The sequence below is a fragment of the Anolis sagrei genome, chromosome 6 (genome assembly GCF_037176765.1).
Source record: "Anolis sagrei isolate rAnoSag1 chromosome 6, rAnoSag1.mat, whole genome shotgun sequence".
Classification (NCBI taxonomy): domain Eukaryota; kingdom Metazoa; phylum Chordata; class Lepidosauria; order Squamata; family Dactyloidae; genus Anolis; species Anolis sagrei.
The window spans coordinates 127,094,844-127,120,392 of record NC_090026.1 but is presented as its reverse complement, the minus strand read 5'-3'; the positions used below and the strand labels follow the sequence as shown (position 1 = coordinate 127,120,392).

At 38.5% G+C, this 25,549-nt stretch overlaps 1 protein-coding gene across 4 annotated transcripts in view; it reads right to left on the bottom strand.

Moving 5' to 3' along the window:
• Positions 1-25,313, bottom strand: part of NKTR (natural killer cell triggering receptor) — a 39,981-nt gene extending 14,668 nt beyond the window's left edge. For 2 of the 4 annotated variants that reach the window (XM_067470393.1, XM_067470394.1), the window contains exons 1-7: positions 25,164-25,313; positions 19,262-19,360; positions 17,928-18,002; positions 16,861-16,968; positions 15,913-15,957; positions 12,355-12,442; positions 1,408-1,437 (exon numbers count right to left, since the gene is read on the bottom strand). In XM_067470393.1, coding sequence (XP_067326494.1) covers positions 1,408-1,437; positions 12,355-12,442; positions 15,913-15,957; positions 16,861-16,968; positions 17,928-18,002; positions 19,262-19,319 — 404 coding nt within the window. In that variant the 5' untranslated portion in view covers positions 19,320-19,360; positions 25,164-25,313. Of the gene's footprint in view, positions 1-1,407; positions 1,438-5,085; positions 5,111-12,354; positions 12,443-15,605; positions 15,634-15,912; positions 15,958-16,860; positions 16,969-17,927; positions 18,003-19,261; positions 19,361-25,163 lie in introns of those variants that run through there. The other 2 variants (XM_060782670.2, XM_060782671.2) reach the window with 2 other exon arrangements.
• Between the last annotated feature and the right edge of the window lie 236 nt (positions 25,314-25,549).

Here is a 25,549-nt window from a genome sequence, read left to right as displayed (position 1 = left end):
AAAAAAAGATAGACTAAGATTATTTGCATAGCAAAGGTAAAGGTTTTCCCTGACATTAAGTCTAGTTGTGTTCAAGTCTTGGGGGTGGTGCTCATCTCCATTTCTAAACTGAAGAGCTGGCGTTGTCCGTAAGGTCATGTGGTCAGTATGACTGCATAAAGCGCCATTACCTCCCTGCAGAAGCGATACCTATTGATCTACTCCAGGGGTCCTCAAACTTTTTAAGCAGAGGGCCAGGTCACAGTCCCTCAAACTGTTGGAGGGCTAGATTATAATATGAAAAAAATAATAATCCAAGAATGAATTCCTATGCACACTGCACATATCTTATTTGTAGTGCAAAAAACACTGAAAACAATACAATAATTAAAATTAAGAACAATTTTAACAAATATAAACTTATTAGTATTTCAATGGAAAGTGTGGGCCTGCTTTTGGCTGATGAGATAGGATTGTTGTGTGCTTTCAAGTCGTTTCAGACTTAGGTTGACCCTGAGCGAGGGACAGGTAAAAGACCTTGGAGGCCTGTATCCGGCCCCCAGGCCTTAGTTTGAGGACCCCTGATCTACTCACATCTGCATGTTTTCGAATTGTTAGGTTGGCAGGAGCTGGGGCTAACAGTGAGAGCTCCCTGCTCCCTGTATTCGAACTGCCGACCTTTCGGTCAGCCAAGTACAGCAGTTCAGTGGTTTAAACTACTGCACCGCCAGAAGACCCTTTTTGCATACTCAGGTATAAAATGCAAGATCAAAATGTCATACATTGGAAATAGGAGATCATGTTTAACCTAAGACGCATATGGAGTTACATGTTATGCAATGGCATACACAGGTTATTACTGCACACACAAGACCCTTAGGCCTATCAAAAAATATTTTCAGTTGGTTTATGGAAACCCTGAAACATATTGATTATCAAGCTTCCTTTGCTTTTACAAAAATATCCACTTTTTACTATTAGAAAACAGTTCTCAGATTCTATTATCTTATGCATACTCCTTTTTTCACCAAAGCTAGGAGTCAAGGTAGCTTACCTGTTTTCCAGAGGGAACAAACTGCAAAAATAACTCTGAAATTAACAGGAGAAGAATACCCGCCCCAGTCACTTCCTTATCCTGTCCCTTTATTACAGGGAATTCAAGGTCAATATGTATATAGTCATTTCATTTATCCATCCCATCTCACTCTTCCATCAATGCAGCCTGTAATTTAGACATTATGGCCCTGAGTGGTGACTAGTCCAAAGGGACTCAGTAAGTTTCATGACAGAGCAGGGGTTTAAACATGCATCTCCTTTCACATCTACTTGGTTCTACTTGGAAGTAGATGCGTCTGGGAGAGGGTTTCCGCTTGAGTAAGCCCAAATCTTTCCAGCATGCAAGAATAGAAGTAAAGATGTGGGTCTTACCCATCAAGATGAGGAGCAGGCTTTGTGGTTCTGCTTAACACCAACATGCATGAAGAGATGTTTATTTGGGGGGGAAATCAGGTGTTCGGATGAGGAGGTAAAAAGGCAGAATGATACAAACAACAAAAAAGTAAAGGGAGAAAAAAAATGTAATAGTTAGATTTGCGCAGAAACCTTGTGTCCATACTAAATGCAGGGACTAGATTACATTTTTAAGCAAATAATAACATTACAACACAAAACCACATTTTAAGTTTTCCTTCCCTTTAAATAAGATGAAATGCATGCAGGACATATATAAATAAGCCAACTTCTTAGTTTCATCATGGCAGGAACTGGACATATTTCATTTATTGCACATTGCACACAACTGCAATCTGGTTCTTTAAACTAACTCAATCATAATAAAACGGGAACATACAATTATTATCTCTATGTTTTTAACAGTCAAACATATCAGCCACAGAAATGTATAAAATCCGTCTCTTCAAACCAGCTTGTCTCTCAATACTCTTCTGGGTTTGATGATGAATTTCAAATTATTTTGTCAAAGAATGGTGCAGATATCTAGTAGTTAGGTCAATGCTGGAAGAATATCATAGAAGAACCAGACTGTCTTTCAAATATTCCAAAAACATTTTTGGGGGGGAGGGACTACATTACAAACATCAAAATTACTTCCTAGCTAATTTGCAGAAGGCTCTGCTGCAATCAAAGGTTTTATTTATTTTGTGCCAAAGGCACTGGATAAATAAAAATGTAAAGCAATGCTTTTGGGTTGGAGAGATTAGCCGTTTACAAGAAACGCTGCCCAGGAGACGTCCAACTGTATTTACTCAGTCTTCCAGGAGGCTCTTTCCACTCTGGGTTTTCATAATGTATGTGTCCAATTTGTTTACATCTGTTCAAGAAAATTCCTCTTGACTAATGAGATGTAAATGCTACCTTAGAAATCTTAAGGTACAGGTTATGCAGGGAAAATTACAAACCAAATACAACACATGTATCTGTTCCTTATAGAGTACTGCTTTAGCAAAAAAACAGGAAGTTAAAATAGTTATTAAAGATCCCCTCCGATTTCTCTTCTCTCCAACCTTTGTAAGTTAATTTTTTTTAGCAAAAACTGATTTTTAAAAAATAAATAAAAGAGAATTGTTTGAGCTCAGATGAAAATAATTTCTTAACTACATGTATCATAGTAATTGCAAATTTAAACCACCCTCAGATCAAGGGAGATTTTGGTTAAATGACCAAAATAATGTCTATTGCTTTAAAAATTAGACACAAGAGTGGGGAATTATTTATCAGTAACTGGATTGACAGGGGAGTAACCTACAAATGTCTGTGACTTGGGGGAGGGAGGGAGAAGACAAAATTGTAACCTATTTGTTACTGTGTTGTCAAAGGTTTTAATGGCTGGAATCACTGGGTTGCTGTGAGTTTTCTGGGCTGAATGGCCATGTTCCAGAATCAAACGTTACGCTCACATCTATGGCATGCATCCTCAGAAGACCTCACAACCTTTGAGCATGCCTGCCATAAATATGGGTGAAATGTCAGGAGATAATGCTTCAGGAACATGGGCATACAGCCTGGAAAACTCACACCAACCCTATTTGTTACTATTTTGTTATATTAAATACAATAAAAAATACAAATTTAAAATGTAAACTAAAAATAAAGAACAAAAAGATCCTTCTAGGCCATCTTGTATATATAAATAAAATAGTCCTGTAAGTTTCACCTCCATCACTCAGGAGGTTTATTATTAGGGAACCACAGCTCTTGGATGCACATTTCTTGGCAGCCACACAAAAATCCAAAGCTGATGTGGAGGTCTTGGCAAAGATGGCCTGTTTCATTTTCACCTGCCTTAATTTCCTACAAGATTGGAACATGTTGGGTTTTCCCATCTTGAAAAATAACAACAATAGTGCCTTCCAGATCCCTAGAGCACATGGGGGCCATTAAGGAGCATTTTTGGGGTATGGGAGGAAGCTCTAGATCAGTGGTTCTCAACCTGTGGGTCCCCAGGTGTTTTGGCCTACAACTCCCAGAAATCCCAGCCGGTTTACCAGCTGTTAGGATTTCTGGGAGTTGAAGGCCAAAAACATCTGGGGACCCCAGGTTGAGAACCACTGCTCTAGAAGGCATTGATATACTTTATGTGGGGATTGGAAATAAGTTTATGAAAATCTCAGTGAACTAGGAACATCGGACTTTGTGCTGCTCAAATTTAGGACTGGGGAACAAAAGTGGTCCGTGTCATTAGATGTCTTGAAAACCCAGGAATATCACACTTAAGGCATATGCATAACTTTTACAAAAATAAACATACTATGCAGTGGACATTAAACACATGCTTAAGGATCCCAAACACCAAAGAACATTCACAAACAAGGACCAGAATGGTAACCAAATAGTAACTCACCAAGAGTTGGTTCCTGTATAGTTAAATCACTATACTGAAAGGCTTACTGTTGAGTCTAACTACATGTACAACAGGCAGCTCAAATCTATAAATAAATGATTCCCAACCTTTGGGCCTCCAGGTGTTTTAGACTTCAGCTCCCAGTTCCTAATAGCTGGTAAGATGTTAGGAACTGGGAGCTGATGTTAGGAACTGGGAACTGAAGTCCAGGTGTTTTGGACTTCAGTTCTCAGTTCCTAACAGCTGGTAAGATGGTTGGGATTTCTGGGAGATGAAGTCCAAAACACCTGGAGGTCCAAAGGTGCTATAAATACACTTTTGGTAAAACAGGTAAACATCCCACTAGTGTGCTTCCATAGGTAGGAGTTTGGGACTTCAGCCCACACATTCAAGCATTATTCCAGCTATGAATGCACTGAGAAACTTGTGGCAAGTCCCTCCCCTTAGTTCTCATAACTGTGATGGAATTGGCATATTTTAAACCACAGCAGGTGCTACGGAAGAGAAAAGTTTGATTAGAAGTTCCAGCACATAACAAGCAGTACAGTCAAGAGCAACTCCAAATATTAATTGAAACAGCAAATGCTAACCGCTCCATTATGGCTCTGAAACATCCACTTGCTTAATGTAAGTTAACGTACTTTCATTACTCAATGAAAAATATTTTTTTAAATATCAACAGACATTGAGGAAGACAAAAGTGTACAGTACACCTGAGCAGCTGGAGCAACGAACATTGTAAACCGTTACTTGCTTCCCTAAAATATCAAGGCTTTAGGGATTCAATAAGCTTGAAACTTTCCATTTGATCAATGTTCAAAGCAAGTGGTAGGTGTTTTTTCCACTAACAGGAAGTCCATCGTACACATGGAATAAGAACACAAGACAATGACGGCCGATCCCACCATTTTTCAAAAGTGTCACAATTTCCTCCTAATGCAGAGTTGCTTAGAAAATGTTGTTTCTGGAGCCCTTGAAAGGGTGCTCCCATTTCTACAATTTCACAGGCAAATTCAATGCTGTTTCATTAAATTTTCTAAGTTTGAGAGAATGAGGCTAGGCTGTATTGATAAGTTTCAAAATAGCATTGTCATAAAGGCTCCCTCTCTCTCAAGAACTGGAAGAATTTCACCATCACAAGATTTAATGCATATATGAGCAGAAAAGGACAAGAGAGACAGAAAGGAAGAGCGAGAGAGAGAAAGAGAGAAGAGAAAGAACACAGCCTTAGAGGAATGAGACATTACCTTTGGAGCGCACGATGTAACACTGTTTCTGTAAATTTTACACAAAAACGGCAAGAAATAAATTGTAGTACATTTCCAGACAAAACTGAGACTATGTTTAATACAATAATTTAAACTTTTTTTTCAAGTGAAGGCAGCTTTCAAAGTGTATTCAATACCAAGGACATTTTTTTTAAAAAAAAAACAGGGCTCTAAATTTTCTTTATGTTTATTATTTGGAAAATAGCAAATGCAAGATTGTACAAGTAAAGAGGCACCCTCCCTTTTGCAAAGGCACCTTGCTAGGACCTCTGTCTAAAAATAACACATGCTTTCCAACTTTTTCGCTCCTAAAGGGATGCACTTGCACATCTGGAGAGAATTCAATTCATGGGATGTACAGGACCTCATGTCACTAAATCTCATTGTGAGAAACTACTTAAAGAATAAGCATTTAATAAAGAATGCCGAAAGCACAAATGCCTTATTTCTACAGTTAGCTAAGCCCATTAATTTAGGAATATTTTATTCCCTCAGGGGAAAGAATGGTCAAAAATACTACTATCTTTCCTGACTTTTAGGCCAAAGCTAAACCAAGGACATGAAAGAAATGTTATTTCCCCCAACCTTAATACACACTAGGATTCCTAGTGTGTATTAGGCCAGAAAACAAGTAACTGATGGTCTAACCCCAATTTCTGTACCTCTGGCAGAATAAAAAACACACAGTACAATAAGAGTTATATTTTTCCTTTTTTTAAACCAAACCTCACCAACTAAGCCTGTGAAAACAAACAGCCATTACTACAGGTACTTATGTGGTATGATATCACAGCTCCTTAAGCCTTATTGAGAATTGAAGGTATTCCTTCTTACATAGTGCCAATGCATAGACTCTGGACATGTTTTATATATTAAAAAATAATTTACCCATGTTGTGAAAAGGGCCCCATGGGAAAACCTTACACCCTTAAGTTAAACTCTGGAAAAACAAAGAACCATATACACACCAGCTCTTAGTACATGGAGATCGTGTGTATTTCCCATGGTTTGAAATAAGTAAAAAGTTAAATCCAAGGTTTTATAATTGCTCAAAAACAAAACCTCATCTGCTTTTAAGAGAAAGCCACTTGCTTGTTTGCAGAAAATAGGATTCTTACTGTGTGGCATTCCTATCACAAAGCTTTCTTGATCAATTACTTCAGAGGAGCTTTGCCATGGCTTTCTATTGAGACTGATATAGTTAGCAGTGGTTCCCAACCTGTGGTCCATGGACCACCAGTGGTCTGTGAGGAATGAAAATATGGTCCGTGGCTTCACCATTGCTACACCGTTGCCTTAAAACCATACAGCATGGAGAGCAACTAGTCTCATGAAACCCTCTTATAGTCCTGAGGCAACAGGGGTGTCGGAAGGGGAAAGGTCGACTACCCATGAAAAATTATTACTACCACATCAGCTCTAGATTATTAAATATGGTTTTCTGTGGGCGAGCAGATGGCGACTACTGGATGGCATATGTTCTGTATCAGAAAAAAGAGCTCATGTGGTCTATTCAATGCAGTTTTCTGAATCAACATCCCAAATAACCAAACCAAATCCAAAGTTGACCAAAAATGATTCGTAACCCTTTTGGTACTAATGTTGGAGAGTGGTCCCTGGACAAAAAAAGGCTGGGAACCACTGATATATACAGAGAAAGAGAGACTTGTCCAAAGTCACTTATTGCATTTCTATGGCTGAGCAGGGATTCAAACCCTTGTCTCCAAAGTCAACACTCAAATCACTACACCACACTGTCTCCAAGGAGATTCTTAATTTAGTGATAAATGTTTGAGGGCATGAAGGAAAGAGGAGAGGTACACTACCTAAAATTCAGTCTACTAGCTAACACAACATAAGCAACATCAAATTATGTTTGTGGCTTTTAACTCCCAAATAACTATTGTTAACGAATGTAAAAAGCAGTCTACTTTAAAAACTATACTTGGCTGGTCAATCTAGGCATCACAGAGGTATGTATGAATGCTGATGGATTTTCTAATCCCGCTCCTTATGAAAGTACACTTCTGTTCAAGCTGCAACAACAAGTATTTTGGAAGCCTTCTCCATTAGCTGTCCTCTGACTGGTTGCTTGATATTGTGGAACACAGCCAAAACACTCAAAAGGTGCTATTCTGGTATAATCACAAATACTGCAGCCCAGTTCAAAGAGAAATAAACATCCCTATGGGGTTAATGCACACACACTTTTTTAACAGGACATTTCCAAGGATTGTAACAGCCAAGAAGATGAACAGGCAAAGCCATCATTCACAGAGGGATGACTTTTCATTCTAATATCGCCACCTTCATTTTGTTGAACACCACTATCTCAAGTTCCCAAAAAGTGAGTGGACAAAGGACTATGAAAACTTTCCTATGGATGCAGTCAACTGATGTTTAGCCCGCTTCTTTCTAATCCTTCCTAACAAAAACTACCCTGTCTGTGTGAGTTTCAATTTCAACCCCGATTTGTCTTGGTCTCATGATATAATCAAGAACTTTGTTATTAGTCTATAGACTGCTGACTATGTCTCAAAGGCCCAGGGCTAGGAAACTGAAGCCCTCCTGATGTTTTTGCACGACAATTCCCACTGTCTCTCATCACTGGATAGAGCTGGACGACAAAAAGAGCTGGAAGTTTCAAACCTATCCACTACTGAGCTACACAGGTCATTTCCTATTGTAGAGCATTGATTCTGGTCTAAATGCAATACTATACTGCAATCTGATTTTGTGAGAATGAGTGGAAAACAGATCTTCACTTTGGGTGCTTTCCACATGTTCTTGTGTGAAAAAAGCAGGGTGGAAGTTTTCAATTTAAATTGAGTCAAGCCACAGCTTTGGTGTAAACAAATCCTGGTTAATCTTGGTTAATCTTACCAATCTTAACCAATCATGGTTAACCTTATCACTGGTTAGTGGAAACAAGCCACTTCAAAACATGGTTATGATGGCTTATTTTCCTTAACTACCATTCACAGCAATCAATTTAAGGTACAGATGTAGCTGTGTTGAAAAAAATATTGCTTATGTCTTCACAGGAAAACAAAGAAAAGTGGACGTGCTCAAAATCAAGACATGCCAAGGCTCTTCCTCGTTATACCAAAGCATAATCTATGCTTAAGTTCTTGCTTGTGGTACAACTATTCAATGAATTGCTTTCCCACAAATAAAATAGCCTATGGCAGAGACGAAACTTAAATCAAAAGCCAGACACTCATGAGGTCACCGTAACTTGGGAGGTCAATTTGATAACAGCTAACAACAACTGCTCTTCCTGTTTGTAACTTTTCTTTTAATAGTAGAGATCAGAGTGAACATTTCTGAATCTTATGGGGGCGGTGGTGCATTATGTTATGAAATTCCTGCTTGACTAACATTAAGACAAAATCTGTCTTCCCACGTGGATACGTGGGTGTTTCTCTTTCTCGCTATTTTGTATTTGTCATTTTGGCTTGGGTTCACAGTTAAGGTTATGGACATGAAGGAGAAATGCAAACTACTTCAATGTTTCTAAGCACCAACTGCTGCCAAAGAACAACGAAACAAAAAGAAAAAATGGGGTTTAGAAGTCTGGTTTATCATCTGGGCTAAAAAGGCAACAATCCTGTGTATATTATGTAGTGTGGAATAGCTGAGGTGGCTCTAAATGGCAAAGGTACTCAATCCTCATCCACTACGTTGCGGTGCCAGAGTAAACTTGTGCACCACAAGATGCAGAGCTAACCTTTAGAAATGGGGCTACAAAGTGGAGTCCATGACATGTGAGTGTGGAGAAGAGCAAACCACAGACCGCCTACTACAATGCAACCTGAGCCCTGCCACATGCACAATGAAGGACCTTCTCACAGCGACACCACAGGCACTCCAAATGGCCAGCTTCTGGTCCAATGACATTTAGCATAATGACAAGGTTTTTTTTAAAAAAAACTTTGTGTTTTTAAATGCATTTTAACTGTACTATTAACTTGCTTCTGGCACGATAAATAACTATCCACTACGTTCCCTCCATAGCCAAGGCATCAGTAATGCTTCCGATGTGTGATTTGGCCAAGCTACTGAGTACATGATAAACCCTACCATCACTTCTGTAACTGTTGGCACCCATTATTTACTGAGATCCCAAAGATTCTGGTGCAATTAGCTCCCAAAAGTTCTGGTGCATTTAGCTCCTGAACATCCAACTGCTACTTCAAGGGGCCAGCTTTCTAGTATTAAAATTTTAATAATTCCCATAATAGAGATGGCAGAAAGAGACACCAGGAAAAACTTGTGCAGCAAATTCCACTCACTGCCTTTAAACTTCTGCTGACTAGTACTCAATCCTTTCAAATACAAATCACAAGTATTAACACTTCAAGCATGCTCAATCCACTGGCAACCCAATACAAAGTAAACAACTGTATGGGTATAGAACCTGCATTCTACATCAACTGTACATCTTTCATTTTATTTTTTAGGTTATGATTTTGGAAATAAAAGAGGCACAACATTAGTTTATATATTCACTGTACAGCACTTTCTATAGCAGGTGTGGACAAACTTCAGCCCTCGGGTGTTTTGGACTCCAACTCCCACAATTCCTAACAGCCCCAAGCCCCTTCCTTTTCCCCCTCAGCTGCTTAAGCGGAAAGGGAAAAGGAAAAGGCCTGAGGCTGTTAGGAATTGTGGGAATTGGAGTCCAAAACACCTGGAGGACCAAAGTTTGCCCATGTCTGTTCTATAGCCAACATGTCTATTGAAAAATACCTTCCCCTGAACAGTGGCAATTGGACAAACTATTTGACCCTTTTAACACTTTTTACACTATTGTGTCAAGTGTTTAAGCTTTCCTGCATTGCCTTTAAAATTAAAAGTTAGGCCATTAAGATATAGCCCACGATGCCACTCCCACTGATCCAGTTCCAACTCATATATTGCAAAGTAATGTCAAAGAAACTTTAGAGCCCTTTGGTAGCTTCTTGAATGATTTACTTTCTTGGTTGCAACTGTTATTTTGCTTGTTCAGATAAGCTTAAAAATGGAAACGTGTGAACAAAGAAGAAGGCAGCAAGAACAAACTGTTTTTGTTTATTATTGAAGATATTATGATTGCCAGGCTGAAGTTTCGAAAGGAGCTATTTTTCTATTACACTACACAAGAGATTCGTCAGAAGCCTGCATTTCATTTCCTAATGAAGTAGGCAGGAAAACAAATTACAGATTCTTCCCCTCATGTTTATATTTACTTTCCATTTTTGGGGCATTCTTTAGGAAGAAACCTAAATATGCCTCTTATCTGAACTTATCTGATCATAGTAGAGAGAGCTCTCTTCAGACAGAAAAAGTATAGTCCTTCCGGACAAGATAATTCCTTTAACAAGGCAATGAAGCGCCATTCATTCCCATCCACTAAGAAAGATGGCAAAGGTTACAAATATCTGAATGAAGCAAATCAGCTTAAAAATTATCAAACTTCTCACTCCTTAAATGCAAAATCACAGTGAATAAAGCTTATATTTTTGTAAAATGCTAGTTCTGGTATTTAATACAAAACAGGTGATATTGAAACACACTAATAAAATCAAGCAGAATCACTTAGAAGACAATTTGTCACCTTCAGCCTAGCAGGTACCTAGGATTTAGAATATAATTTTGGATATCAAAATCACTTAAGGGTGTTTTATTGACATTAAGTGTGTTGGTTGAAAACTTGTCAAGATATTCAAACTACACCAAAAAAAGTTTTAATATGCATATAAAATGGAAGTTCAATGATAAACCCTAGATCAGGCTTTGGAAAACTTTGGCCTTCAAGGTGTTTTTGATTTCAACTCCCACAATTCCTAACAGTCTCAGACCCTTTCCTTTTCTCCCTCAGCTACTTAAGTGGATGAGGGGGGAAAGGAAAGAGCTTGAGGCTGTTCAATGTATTGTCGAAGGCTTTCATGGCTGGAATCACTGGGTTGTTGTAGGTTTTTCCGGGCTATATGGCCATGTTCTGGAGACAATTTTTCTCCTGACGTTTCGCCTGCATCTATGGCAAGCATCCTCAGAGGTAGTGAGGTCTGTTGGAAGTAGGAAAAATGGGTTTATATATGTGTGGAATGACCAGGTTGAGAGAAAGGACTTTTGTTTGCTGGGGCTAGGTGTGAATGTTTCAGCTGATCACCTTGATTAGCATTCAATGGCTTGGAAGTGCCTGGGGAGAATCTTTTGTTGAGAGTGATTTTATGTGCCTGTTTGTTTCCCTCTGTTGTTTTGCTGTTGTAATTTTTGAGTTTTTAAATACTGGTAGCCAGATTTTGTTCATTTTCATGGTTTCTTCCTTTCTGTTTAGATTGTCCACATGCTTGTGGATTTCAATGGCTTCTCTGTGTAGTCTGACATGGTGGTTGTAAGAGTGGTCCACTCTCCTAGCCCCAGCAGACAAAAGTCCTTTGTCTCACCCTGGTCATTCCACAGATATATAAACCCATTTTTCCTACTTCCAACAGATCTCACTACCTCTGAGGATGCTTGCCATAGATGCAGGCGAAACGTCAGGAGAAAAATTGCCTCCAGAACATGGCCATATAGCCCGGAAAAACCTACAACAACCCAGCTTGAGGCTGTTAGGAATTGTGGGAGTTGAAGTCCAAAACATTAGTTTGCCCATGCCTGCCCTAGATACAACATCTTAAATAAAATAACTCTTTGAACAAAAATACCATTCCCTAATGTTTGCTCATCGCTTTTGGTCAACATGATCTAGTACACTGTGACATAGCGTAAAGTCCACATAATTCGTATTGACTCTAGCTCTTTTCAGAAGTATACTAAGTGAACATGTGGAGTGTGAACACTCTTGCCAGCTCCCTCTCAACACTCACGCACTATCATAAACTCCATCTTTCAAACCTTCACCAAGGGCATACAAATCAGGGAGGAGAAAAGCTAAAAGAGAAACAATGCTGAGATGTATTCCCTGAGTTCACAGCTGAATATTCTAGGATACTATTCTAGTCTCATTTTAGAAACTAAGATCTCAATTATGTACTGAAATTCTTTTGACGTATTATGTTATGCTCTTTAAAGATTTAATATTGTTCCATCACAAACATTTTACCTATAAAATTAAAGTTTTTTCTCTTATTAATTAGAAGAACAAATAAGAAGAAATTTTTCTTCACTTTCAACTTGATTTTAGCAATACCATCTTTCTCATGAACAGCGCTTCTCCACTGGAAAAAAAGCCCCCTCAAATCTCAATTTATATCAACTTACATGAAGAATTGGGAACCATTGGTATGTTTCCCTCTGTTTGCCATGGACAAAAGAAATGCCCGATCATGTTTCAGAATAAAGTTCTCATCTGTTTCAAAGAAACAAAAGAAAAGAGACGTGTGTTAGTTTCTGCTTGATTACATATGTCCAAAATATCAGTCATTAACAAGCAGGAATTGCCCGACCTTTCACCAGAGAAATTTAAATTTAAAAAAGCAATGCACACAACCAAAATGAGAAACAGGTTTGGACAAGCAAATCAACATTGATAAAAATAATACGGCTAATAATAACAAAAAAATAAACTTTAAATTTTATCAAGCATCCTTTATTGAGTCAGCACATTTAAATCATTTAAATCAGTGTATCCCAAATTTTGGTCTTCTGGGTATTTTGGACTTCAGCTCTTGGAGTCCCTGATCTTTGGCCAAAGCAGCTGTGGGCGGTTCCACACAGAGGAAACTGCCCTGGGTTTAAAAAACCTGGATCAAGCCAAACTTCTGTCCCCACACTGGTAAAAATCCCTGCGCTTTCCGGCGGGGGAGGGGGGGGCACATGTCCTGCACCCAGACACCACCCCCTTCCCCAGCAGAAAAACCTTTAAAAGTTACTTACCTGGCCAGTATTACCCTGCGACCAGCCCGCATGCCAGGAGGAGGGGATAGGAGCAATTCCCCCCTCCTCCTGATATGTCATTTCTACATGCCAGGAGAGGGCTGGCAGCAGGGAAATGCCAGCTGGTTAAGTTATTATTTTCTTTTTAAGGCTTTTAAAGGGATTTTGGGAAGGGGTGGGGACAATCTTGGGTTTTATGGGCTCCAGGAACCCAAAAATCCCAGGACAGCTGTGTGGATTCAGACCGGATGTCATGTAACATGCTTCTGGGCCCAATTCACACAGCACCCACCGCTGGAAATACCCGGGTCTTCTGAAAGACCCGAATCTTTCCAGCCATCAAATTACTTCAGCACAAAGCAGGTAAAAATGCTGGCATTTTCCATCCTGTGTGGATGCACCCTGAGCTTTCTGAGAGTTGAGGTATGAAACACTGGGAGGACGAGAGTTTGGGAATCACTGACTAAGCCCAGTTTCATCTGCTTTGAGACACATCTATCCTTCCCATAATTTCAAACAGAGAGTTTCCAGTCTACAATTGGCTCCAATACAGATTATAGTCATTCCTTCACAATTGAGGATATTTTTGTTTTTGCAGATTTCATTACTCACAAATTGGGGAAGAGAGGAGGGGATGAGATGACCTCGACTGGGCTGGTGGAGGGGGGGGGAGGGATGGGTAGGGGAGGAGGAAGAGAGGCCATGCGTGTTCCTACTCTTACTCGCTCAGGGAGGCTGGGAGGAGATGGATCAAAGAGAGCCTGGGGGCAGGTGGGTGGTATACTGGGGCAGGAAACAGGCAAGAGAGGGGACTGTGGCAGCTGGTTTTATAGTAGAAGACTTGGAAAGTCAGAACTTATTGTGTTTATTCGTGTACAAGCAGAAAAAAACTCCAAAATATGAAAGTGGTCCTTCTGGGCATAGCCTCCAGTAGTAGTATATACCAGGCATGGGTAAGCTTGATCCTCAAGGTGCTTTGGACTTCCACAATTCCTAACAGGTATTGTGTGGGCTGAAGTCCAAAACACCCAGAGGGCCGAAATTTGCCTGTGCCTGGTATATATGGCAATAAGGCCTACAAGGCCAGCCCAGGAAGCTGACTCTCAGATTCCCCATTAAGCCCAGACTCACAGAAGAACCACTTTAGTAAAAGCAGATGCTGCCCTGGCCATCCTGGTGAGAGTAGCAGCAGAAGAGCCACATGCATGTTTGAGGGTCTTAAGATAATGGTGGGCTTTCCACTTTCACTGGAATCCTGCACCCTTCATACGTTGAGGGCGAATAGAACAGGATGAGAAATAATAAAGCGAACACTGTCAAAATGCCCATCACAAGATAGCATAGATATGGATAGCCAAGGCCCACTTTATTCCTGGCAAAAGAGGCCATATTTCGTGGCTGGTTCAGAATTAAGTTTTCTGCTCTCTACGACTCTTTAAGACATCTTTGGGAGCAATTGTTAGCAGAGAAGGAGAAAAGACTATGCAATAATTTCCTCATGGACCTACAATTACTGTTCACCATACTATCAGGCTGAAGTGAACTGACACACTGGGACTGGAAACCATCTCTTTATAAAACCTGTTTCAAACATTGGGCAAGATCCAATTTTAGTCATACGTAGGGCAGGCTTAATGATACAAGTAGTACTGATACGTTATACTTGATGATATGCAGGTCTGCTGCTGATATAAATGAATCGAGATCCATTCTAGTATGTTTGCTATGTACACATACTAATTCTCGCATCCCTCTATCCTCTCACATTCTTTAGTGATAAAGTGATAAATTTAAGAAATCTAATAGTGATAAATCTGTTAGGCCTATACACATTTCTTTTACTAACTGGGAACAATATTAAAAATACAGGAGCAAGGCACAGTATGAGCAGGTTAAATTTTCTGAAGAAAATGTTAGGTTGGTAGTGAGTCTACTGAACAACACTAAGTTTAGTCAGGAAAATAGATTTCATATATATAACTCATAGCAATTATGGCTGAACAGTTTGATAGCACGGCTACAGCATTAGAATATTTGTACTTACCCATAATAACGTCTTAGAAAAAAAGAAAGAACCAAAAGCCTTTAGAATATGGGTTTGTCAACAGGCTACCAATATCTGCTGACACCTAACTGTATAAAGAGTTCTTAGAACATACTCTCGGACCATGCATTAAACTGAAGAAAAACGAATATCAAACACTGTAATTCCAACCAAGGATTTCCACATAGGTGTGCAGCAAACAGTGCCACAATGGTTCAATATGTGTTCTACAACTCAATGACAGATAGTATGAAATTTGTGAAAGAGCTTGTGTATAACATACCTTAATTTATCCCATTCTATGGAAAGTACATGCTGAAAAATATTTGGAGAATTCAGTACCCATACAAACCTTGAAAGAGTAGGATTTAGGGAAAGGAAAGACTTAAAGACTTTTTTTTAGCAATAATTATTTGGAATCCAATTATTTTGTTATTGAAAGAGAAAAAAAATGCCTTAAATCTTCTCAAACAACCTTTAGGCTTCTCTCCAAAGCTACAATTACCCAGCCACAAATTCGTTATCGGTGGTCCATATATTAAAAAGGGTGCAAGGGAACAATTTGAATTTGTGTTGAGTTTTTGTCTCTTACCTTTTCATTTTGCAAAAGACCACATTCTCTATAAACAAAAGAATATGTTGACAGTTTTAGGCAGGAAGATAGGAGTTGTCATGAATCAAGTTGCCTAGCCTCCATGCTGCAGTCATGTTTAACCACTACATTAGCCGCAATAAATTTCGACCATAAACATTACGATTACAATGTATGTATTTAAAACACATGCAAATAGATAATATCCATGCAATGTTACTTTCATGCAGAAGTCATCTATTGTAGACCTTTTCATTAGACACATCCCCAAAAATGAAGCAACGAGTCAAGAATGATTCGACCTTACCTTTAAAATATCCGCCATAAATAGATTCACCTCCTTTTCCATTACCTAGTGTTAAAAAATATATGAATTAAACTTTGGCACAGCTATGGAACTGTCCACATAATCACAAATTAGTGATATCTACATTTTACAATGCTCACAACCACAAATGAACCACACACTAAAACAATGTTATTCTTGGCAAAGGTATAGAGAACTCTTTAAAGGTTATGTTGCCCTTTTACTGCCTACTAATCTCTTGTTCCTGTTCTTTAAAGGAGTGAGGAAGAAGTAGGGGTGCACCAAAAGATGCACATGCAAGGTTTGCATTAAAAGAAAAAATGTGATTCTTTAACAAACAAGGAAAAATTATGTTCACTTTCTCAAAACCACTTGCAGCTGCACCTAGATGACTTCCTATATCAAGCAAACTCTTCATTAGTTACAGTTGCTCACTTACATTCCAAGTAAGCCTTCAGTTCAAGACCAAAGCAGACTTTTTGTAGCAGTGATTACAGGAATTGAGTGTCACATTAATGATGACAGGAATCGGGGGGCACATTAAAAAAACTCACACCAAAGTTCTGGATACATTAGTTCTAATTCTTATTTAAGGTCTCTTTATCTAACAACATTCTTTGTCTGAGAGGACACCAAACACAGATGTACCATAGGTTCAGACAATTCAAAAGGCATCAGAAAGAGTTTTCAAAGGTGATTTAAAACAAGCAGAGAGCTATTTGGACAACTTATAAATTAATTTGTTTTATACAAAGCTTTAATTACTCTGTTTTGTATGTAGTAGACATTTCAGTTTTAAGGACCTGCAAAAATTTGAGGAACTTCACCCCATCATAATGTTAACTTTTCAAAATGAAAGTAGCTGATGATTTTGTAAAATGCTTTAGGAACCTATTTCCTGCCACTTTATGGCACTGGAGTGGGGAATTTAGTTTATCTCAAGTTTACCTTCACTGAAGTCTCCCCCTTGAATCATGAAGTTTTTAACCACACGATGGAATGTTGAACCTTTGTAGCAGAGTTTTTTCTCAGTTGTTTTCCCAATTCCTTTTTCACCTGCAGAGAAGAAACAGGCAGAAAAATACTGAAAACATAGAATCATACGAGTTGGAAGAGACCTCATGGGTCATCCAGTCCAACCCCCTGCCAGAAGCAGGAATATTGCATTCAAAGCACTCCTGACAGATGGCCATCTAGCCTCTGTTTAAAAGCTTCCAAAGAAGGAGCCTCCACCACACTCCGGGGCAGAGAGTTCCACTGCTGAACGGCTCTCACAGTCAGGAAGTTCTTCCTCATGTTCAGATGGAATCTCCTTTCTTGTACTTTGTATAAAATTATCTTCAGTCTATGTATATAAGCAACACACATTAATTTTGTGTTTTGACTTGGGTCTCATCTTCAAGCTATTGTGCTGTGTACATATATACAAATACAGGTATTTCACAATTCCTAATCCAAAACACTTCTGATAAAGAATACTAAATCTGTGCAAAGCAAAGTGGTCAAGCAAATGACATCCTGGAAATATTAAGCAAGATGGTTATTGGGCACTATCCATGCTCTCTCTGTAAATCAGTCAAAATTTACTTATTTATTTATTTCCCATATTTATGCCTCGCTCTTTTCACCCCAAGGGGGACTAAGAGCGGCTTACAGATTGGGCACTTCAATGCCACATTACAATATAAAAATATATAAAATACAACACATTAAACATCAACAAAATAAACATACAAATACATAAACAGTTAAAACCTGTTAAACCCATATAGCTAAAACCGTAGTCATTCTTTATGTTGCTGCATATCAATTCCATGTTGCGCTATTTGTGAATGCTTGATCCCAGAGTCAGGACAAGGAGGGAGGGGGCCAATCTAATATCATTGGGGAGGGAGTTCCATAGCCGAGGGGCCACCACTGAGAAGGCCTTGTCTCTTGTTCCCACCAGGTTGTGGAATCCTGAACTATCTCATAAAGCAGTTACAATTATTCACCATTATGAGAAACTAGGTTACCTGAACATAGGCAGAGGAAGTTTTTGCAAGTCCGTGGACATACATCAGAGAATAGTTGAAAGACAATACGACCAACTGGAATAAGAATTAAAATATGATTATTTTCCAGTTCCATATCTCAAAACACTTTTTTCTTTTACGAAAATACTTTTTATACACTTTTTGACAATAAATAAAAATAGCACAAGTTATTATATTTGCTTTAGACATGTAAACATTTTTAAATCTCTGCAAGCGCATATTTTATTACCTTTTCAGATATGTGTATATGTGTGCTCCTTAAGGTTGCCTGCTGACTTATAGCAACCCTATGAATTTCCGCGTTTTCTTTGGCAAGGAACACTCAAAAGGTGTTCTCCTTCCTCTGGAATGAATCCTACAATACTTGATCTTCATTGGTAGCCCTCCCATAGTAACTACCCTGTTGAGCTTTCTGGTGAAATTTTTAGTATCCAAGCCAAATAAAAAGCTAAAAATACAGATGGCTTTATGAGTTTACATCCTTTCTAGCAAGAAGATAATGTACAAACAACAATAAATGTAAATTAATGTGATGCTGTCTTGTAATGTTTATGGGATTAACCATGATAATTTGGAAATGGGTACATACACACACCTAAATATATATGTGTGGGGGTATATATTCTCCTATTAATTATATTCTAAAACCATAACAATGCTATCAAATTTCAGGCTACAAAAGACTGCTAGTTAACTCTTTTATCTCTAATGTAGTGTTACACTTTCATGGGTTTGATCTGGTAAACAGCACATAACAAACATATCACTTGCATGACTCTGCCATGCTTCCTAACTACCACAGTAAGCACACATTCTTAAAACAACCATCATGTTTCATACAAATATATATTAGGTTCAAAGGAAATTCCAGTTACTCGTTTCCCTCCAGCTTCTGTATACTGGAAACTCAAAGCCTATAATTATTCAACATGGACTCATTTCTGGACATACACTTTCAATCCCATACCGCCTCCCCACACATTTTGTGCAAGACTGTCTCATTTAATCAGAGATGATCTTTATATTTGCCTCATACCACCAATTTGCATGGATTTATTGACATTTAAGTTCCATGAGATTTCAGATTTGCATGTCACAGCAAATAAATTATTCACACATATTAACCAACAGTCAGTAATATCTGCACAGTGCTATATTAGAGACCTCAAAATATTGCAACTTAATACCTTATATTTATTTGAGATGAACATTCAGCCTGCCTGTACTTCCGTTTCATGCCTTGACTTAATACAAGCACTCAATTAAATATCTCTCCCAGAAAAGAACAAAGCTGCACAATCTCCAAGTCTCACCTGGTTCTCGGTTGATTTCTATGTCGAAGAAGCACTGAGGTCGGTCCTGTGCCCCCATGGCAGCAGCAAGAAGCCCTAGTGCTTCTCACCACCACCGCCCTGGAAAGACAGAAGCACATCAGAATTCAAGCAGCTCAACACTGACCCTACCTTGCACAGATGTGGAGGCTATTTATTATAGCTTGGATGCCAGTTTACGTGCAGAAATCCTGCAATCACAAAGAAGGGGAAGAACGCCAAGGCTGGAAACAAGCCCATATTACAAAGCAACCCATGATAACTGGTCACATGGACCTCCAAGTAAACCAAGTGGAAGCTAAAATTTTACTGAAGTCAAAGAGCTTTCGTCAGATAGTAAACAGCGAATACAAAGAAAGAAAACATTAGAACTGCAGAACTCCAAACATTACTTCCTAAACAAAGAAATGAAGAAAGAGAAGTGAAACTTTGCTTTTCCCCTGTATTTTTTAATGAATGGATGATGAAGTTCAAACACATTTCTGCCAGGAATGGGAAAAGGAGCACAGCACTAATGCCAACGTCATAGGGTTCAGAGCTAAGGAACAACATGTTTCTTCGACCCACTTCTATTAAAACTGTGAAAGTGTATCAGAGACCCAAATCCACACACACCAGAACACCGGGGTGGGAATTATGAAGCTCTGAAGCTGTTGTTGGAATCGGATTCACATCCCAGCAGCTTTAACCATCACAATGGATACTGTGAGTAGTAGTCCTCAAAAATCTGGAGAATCAATATGATCCCCACCCTTGTCTTAAACAGAGAAGAATATGTTGTTGTTATTCGTTCAGTCACTTCCAACTCTTCGTGACCTCCTGGACTATCACATGCCAGAGGTCCCTGTCGGCCGTCACCACCCCCAGCTCCTTCAGAGTCAAGCCAGTCACTTCAAGGATACCATTCATTCATCTTGCCCTTGGTCAGCCCCTCTTCCTTTTTCCTTCAATTTTCCCCAGCATCATTGTCTTCTCATGATGTGGCCAAAGGACTCCATCTTGGCCTCTATTCTTCTTCCCTCCAATGAGCAGTTGGGCTTTATTTCCTGAAGTATGGCCTGGTTGGATCTTCTCGCGGTCCAAGGCACTCTCAGAATTTTCCTCTAATACCACAATTCAAAAGCGTCTATCTTAATATATATTTATTCTGGCTAACTTTATTTTAACTTTATTTATATTTATTCTGGCTAACCTTAAGAAGCATTGCTAACAACAAGGCAGCAGGAGACGACGGGATCCCAGCTGAACTGTTTAAAATCTTAAAAGATGATGCTGTCAAGGTGATGCATGCCATTTGCCAGCAAATATGGAAAACACAAGAATGGCCATCAGACTGGAAAAAATCAACTTATATCCCCATACCAAAAAAGGGAAATGCGAAAGACTGCTCAAACTTCCGTACAGTGGCCCTTATTTCTCATGCCAGTAAGGTAATGCTCAAGATCCTGCAAGGAAGACTCCAGCAATACATGGAGCGAGAGTTGCCAGATGTTCAAGCTGGGTTTAGAAAAGGTAGAGGAACGAGAGACCAGATTGCCAATATCCGCTGGATAATGGAGAAAGGCAGGGAGTTTCAGAAAAACATCTACTTCTGCTTCATTGACTATTCTAAAGCCTTTGACTGTGTGGATCATAATAAACTGTGGCAAGTTCTTAGTGGGATGGGCATCCCAAGCCACCTTGTCTCTCTCCTGAGGAATCTGTACAAGGACCAAGTAGCAACAGTCAGAACTGACCACGGAACAACAGACTGGTTCAAGATTGGGAAAGGCGTACGGCAAGGCTGCATCCTCTCACCCAACCTTTTTAACTTGTATGCAGAACACATCATGCGAGGATGTGCGGGGCTGGATGAATGCAAAGCTGGGGTGAAAATTGCTGGAAGAAACATTAACAACCTCAGATATGAAGATGACACCACCCTGATGGCCGAAAGCGAGGAGGAGCTGAGGAGCCTTCTAATCAAGGTGAAAGAAGAAAGCGCAAAAGCCGGGTTGCAGCTAAACGTCAAAAAACCAAGATTATGGCAACAAGAATGATTGACAACTGGAAAATAGAAGGAGAAACCGTGGAGGCCGTGACAGACTTTGTATTTCTAGGGGCAAAGATTACTGCAGATGCAGACTGTGGCCAGGAAATCAGAAGACGCTTACTTCTTGGGAGGAGAGCAATGTCCAGTCTCGATAAAATAGTAAAGAGTAGAGACATCAGACTGGCAACAAAGATCCGCCTAGTCAAAGCCATGGTATTCCCTGTAGTCACCTACGGATGTGAGAGCTGGACCTTAGGGAAGGCCGAGCGAAGGAAGATCGATGCTTTTGAGCTGTGGTGTTGGAGGAAAGTGCTGAGAGTGCCTTGGACTGCGAGAAGATCCAACCAGTCCATCCTCCAGGAAATAAAGCCCAACTGCTCATTGGAGGGAATATACTAGAGACAAAGTTGAAGTACTCTGGCCACATCATGAGGAGACAGGAAAGCCTAGAAAAGACAATTATGCTGGGGAAAGTGGAAGGCAAAAGGAAGAGGGGCCGACCAAGGGCAAGATGGATGGATGGCATCCTTGAAGTGACTGGACTGACCTTGAGGGAGCTGGGGGTGGTAATGGCCGACAGGGAGCTCTGGCGTGGGCTGGTCCATGAGGTCACGAAGAGTCGGAGACGACTGAACGAATGAACAACAACAACAACAAACTTTATTTGCTCAGGGAGTAACAGTAAACATTAAGCCACTGACTTTTCTGGGGAGAAGTTCTAGAGACATTGACCTAGGTGACAAATCATGATACGCCCAGCTTTCAGGTCAACACTGGCCTCTTTTATAAGTAACAAATGCACACGCTGCTGACACTGGGATCAGATAAACAAATAATGGGCCTTTAGGCCATAGTTTGTTTAATGGAGAGTTAAGAACCCAACAGGAAACAGTAGTTTGATTTGGTCCTCTCTCATGCTCCTTAGCCCATCCAGAAATTCTTGGGGAATCTCTAGTTTGTTTGACTCAAATATCTCAATCTAAATAAACCAAGTTATGCATATTTGGCATATATATACAAATTGATTTTTCTGTAACAAGACTGAGATCTAGAGAATAGGATTTGAAAAAGAAACTGACAGGTAAATTATAATTGTGCATCAGTATACGTAACTTGGGGACTGCCTATATGCATATATATCCATGCATATGTATACATTTGTGTGTGTGTGTGTATAATTTTATGTGTGCATATTTATGTGTATTCACTCATCCACACCCACACATTTATACACATCTATTCATTCAGATATGTGTCTATGTGTATGCATGTATGTATACATACATACACATATAAATACATATACACACATACATATATATGTATGTGTGTATACACACACACACAGGCAGCTCCCAAGTTACGTCAATATATCTGGTGCACAATTATAATTCAACTGTGTTTCATTTTCAAATCCTATTCTCTAGACCTCATTCTTGTTAATGTGTGTATTTATGTGTATATATACATGTGTATATTTGTGTGTGTGTGTGTGTATATATATATATATATATTCACTGACTGCACATTTCTACACACAGAGAGACTATATATATATATATATATATATATATACACACACACACACACTCACCTGCGCATTTATAGACATGTATATCCAAATAAAATGTGCATTTATGTGGTATATATACATGGAAATACTTGTGCGTGTATGTGTGTATATATATATATATACATATTCACTCACCTGCACATTTATACACACAGACTTATATATATACACATACAAACACACACACACACACACCTGCATATTTATACACATGTATAGTCAAATAAAATGTGCATTTATATGTATATATACATGGAAATATTTGTGTGTGTGTATATATATATATATTCACTCACCTGCACATTAAAACACACACAGAGACAAAATATATATATACACACTCACCTGCGCATTTATATGCACGTATATTCAAATAAAATGTGGATTTATGTGTATATATACATGGAAATATTTGTGTGTGTGTGTGTATACATATATATGTATAGATATGAGTGTCTGTGTATAGATGTGTGTGTGTATATATATATATATATATTCACTCACCTGCACATTTAAACACACACAGACAATATATATATATACACGCTCACCTGCGCATTTATAAGCACATATATTCAAATAAAATGTGCATTTATGTGTATATATACATGGAAATATTTGTGTGTGTGTGTATATATATATATAGATAGATAGATAGATAGAGTGTGTGTGTATAGATGTGTGTGTATATATATATATATATATATTCACTCACCTGCACATTTATACATATATATTCAAATAAAATGTGCATTTATGTGTATATATACATGAAAATATTTGTGTGTGTGTGTATATATATATATATATATAGATAGATAGAGTGTGTGTGTATAGATGTGTGTGTATATATATATATATATTCACTCACCTGCACATTTATACATATATATTCAAATAAAATGTGCATTTATGTGTATATATACATGAAAATATTTGTGTGTGTATATATATATATAGATAGATATGAATGTGTGTGTATAGATGTGTGTGTATATATATATATTCACTCACCTGCACATTTATACACACCTATATTCAAATAAAATGTGGATTTATGTATATATATACATGGAAATGTGTGTGTGTGTATGTATGTGTATATATCACTCACCTGTGCATTTATACACATATATTCAAATAAAATGTGGACTTATGTTATTTATACATAGACATAAATGTGTGTATTTGTGTCTGTGTGTAAATATATGCATATATAAATATATATGTATGTGTGTATGTATAACTATAAGTGTATATATGTATTGTGTGTATGTATGTGTATATATCACTCACCTGTGGATTTATACACAAATATTCAAATAAAATGTGGATTTATGTTATTTATACAGACATAAATGTGTGTATTTGTGTCTGTGTGTAAATATATGCATATATAAATATATATGTATGTGTGTATGTATAACTATGTGTCTATATATGTATTGTGTGTATGTGTATATATCATTCACCTGCACATTTATACATATATATTCAAATAAAATGTGCATTCATGTGTATATATACATGGACATAAATGTGTGTATTTGTTACTGTGTGTAAATATATGCATATATAAATATATATGTATGTGTGTATGTATAACTATAAGTGTATATATGTATTGTGTGTGTGTGTGTGTATATATCATTCACCTGTGCATTTATACACATATATTCAAATAAAATGTGGATTTATGTTATTTATACATGGACATAAATGTGTGTATGTATAACTATGTGTCTATATATGTATTGTGTGTGTATCATTCACCTGCACATTTATACATATATATTCAAATAAAATGTGGATTTATGTGTATATATACAAGGAAATGTGTGTTTGTGTATATATCACTCACCTGCACATTTATACATATATATTCAAATAAAATGTGGATTTATGTTATTTATACATGGACATAAATGTGTGTATTTGTGACTGTGTGTAAATATATGCATATATAAATATATATGTATGTGTGTATGTATAACTATAAGTGTATATATGTATTTCACTCGCCTGCACATTCTATTCAAATGTGTATTTATGTGTACACATACCTGAACATATTTATGTGTTCTACAGAATACACACACACACACACACATATATATATCTAAAATTGTATGGGTGCGCATATACGTGTATTCACTCACGCCCTCACATTTACACACACACAAATAAGTCAAATAAAAGGTGTGTGCTTGTTATGTGCATGCATGGACATATCATCTACATATGTTATCTACTTGTGTCTCTTATACGTGGCTGCTCACCCGGCCTCCTCCTCCTCCTTGGCCTCCTCCCTGCCCCTTCTCCCTTCTCTCACGGAAGAGACCTCTGCTGCTCCGCCGCCATTAACGGGCTCTCCTTCTCTCCTTTGAGGCGACGCGGAAATCACGCCCACCTCCGTGCCCTTGACGTCATACGCAAGCGCGCGCGCGCCTAACTGCCGTTTTGTTTTAAATCCGCCCCTTCGGTCCCGCGCTCCGATTGGCCAAGCATATTAGCCACGCCCCTTTCCCCACTCTATAGCAGGCATGAGTCAATTTGAGCCCGCCCTCTCGGTGTTTTGGACTTCAACTCCCACAATTCCTAACAGCCGGTAGGCTGTTAGGAATTGTGGGAGTTGAAGTCCAAAACACCGAGAGGGCCCAAGCTT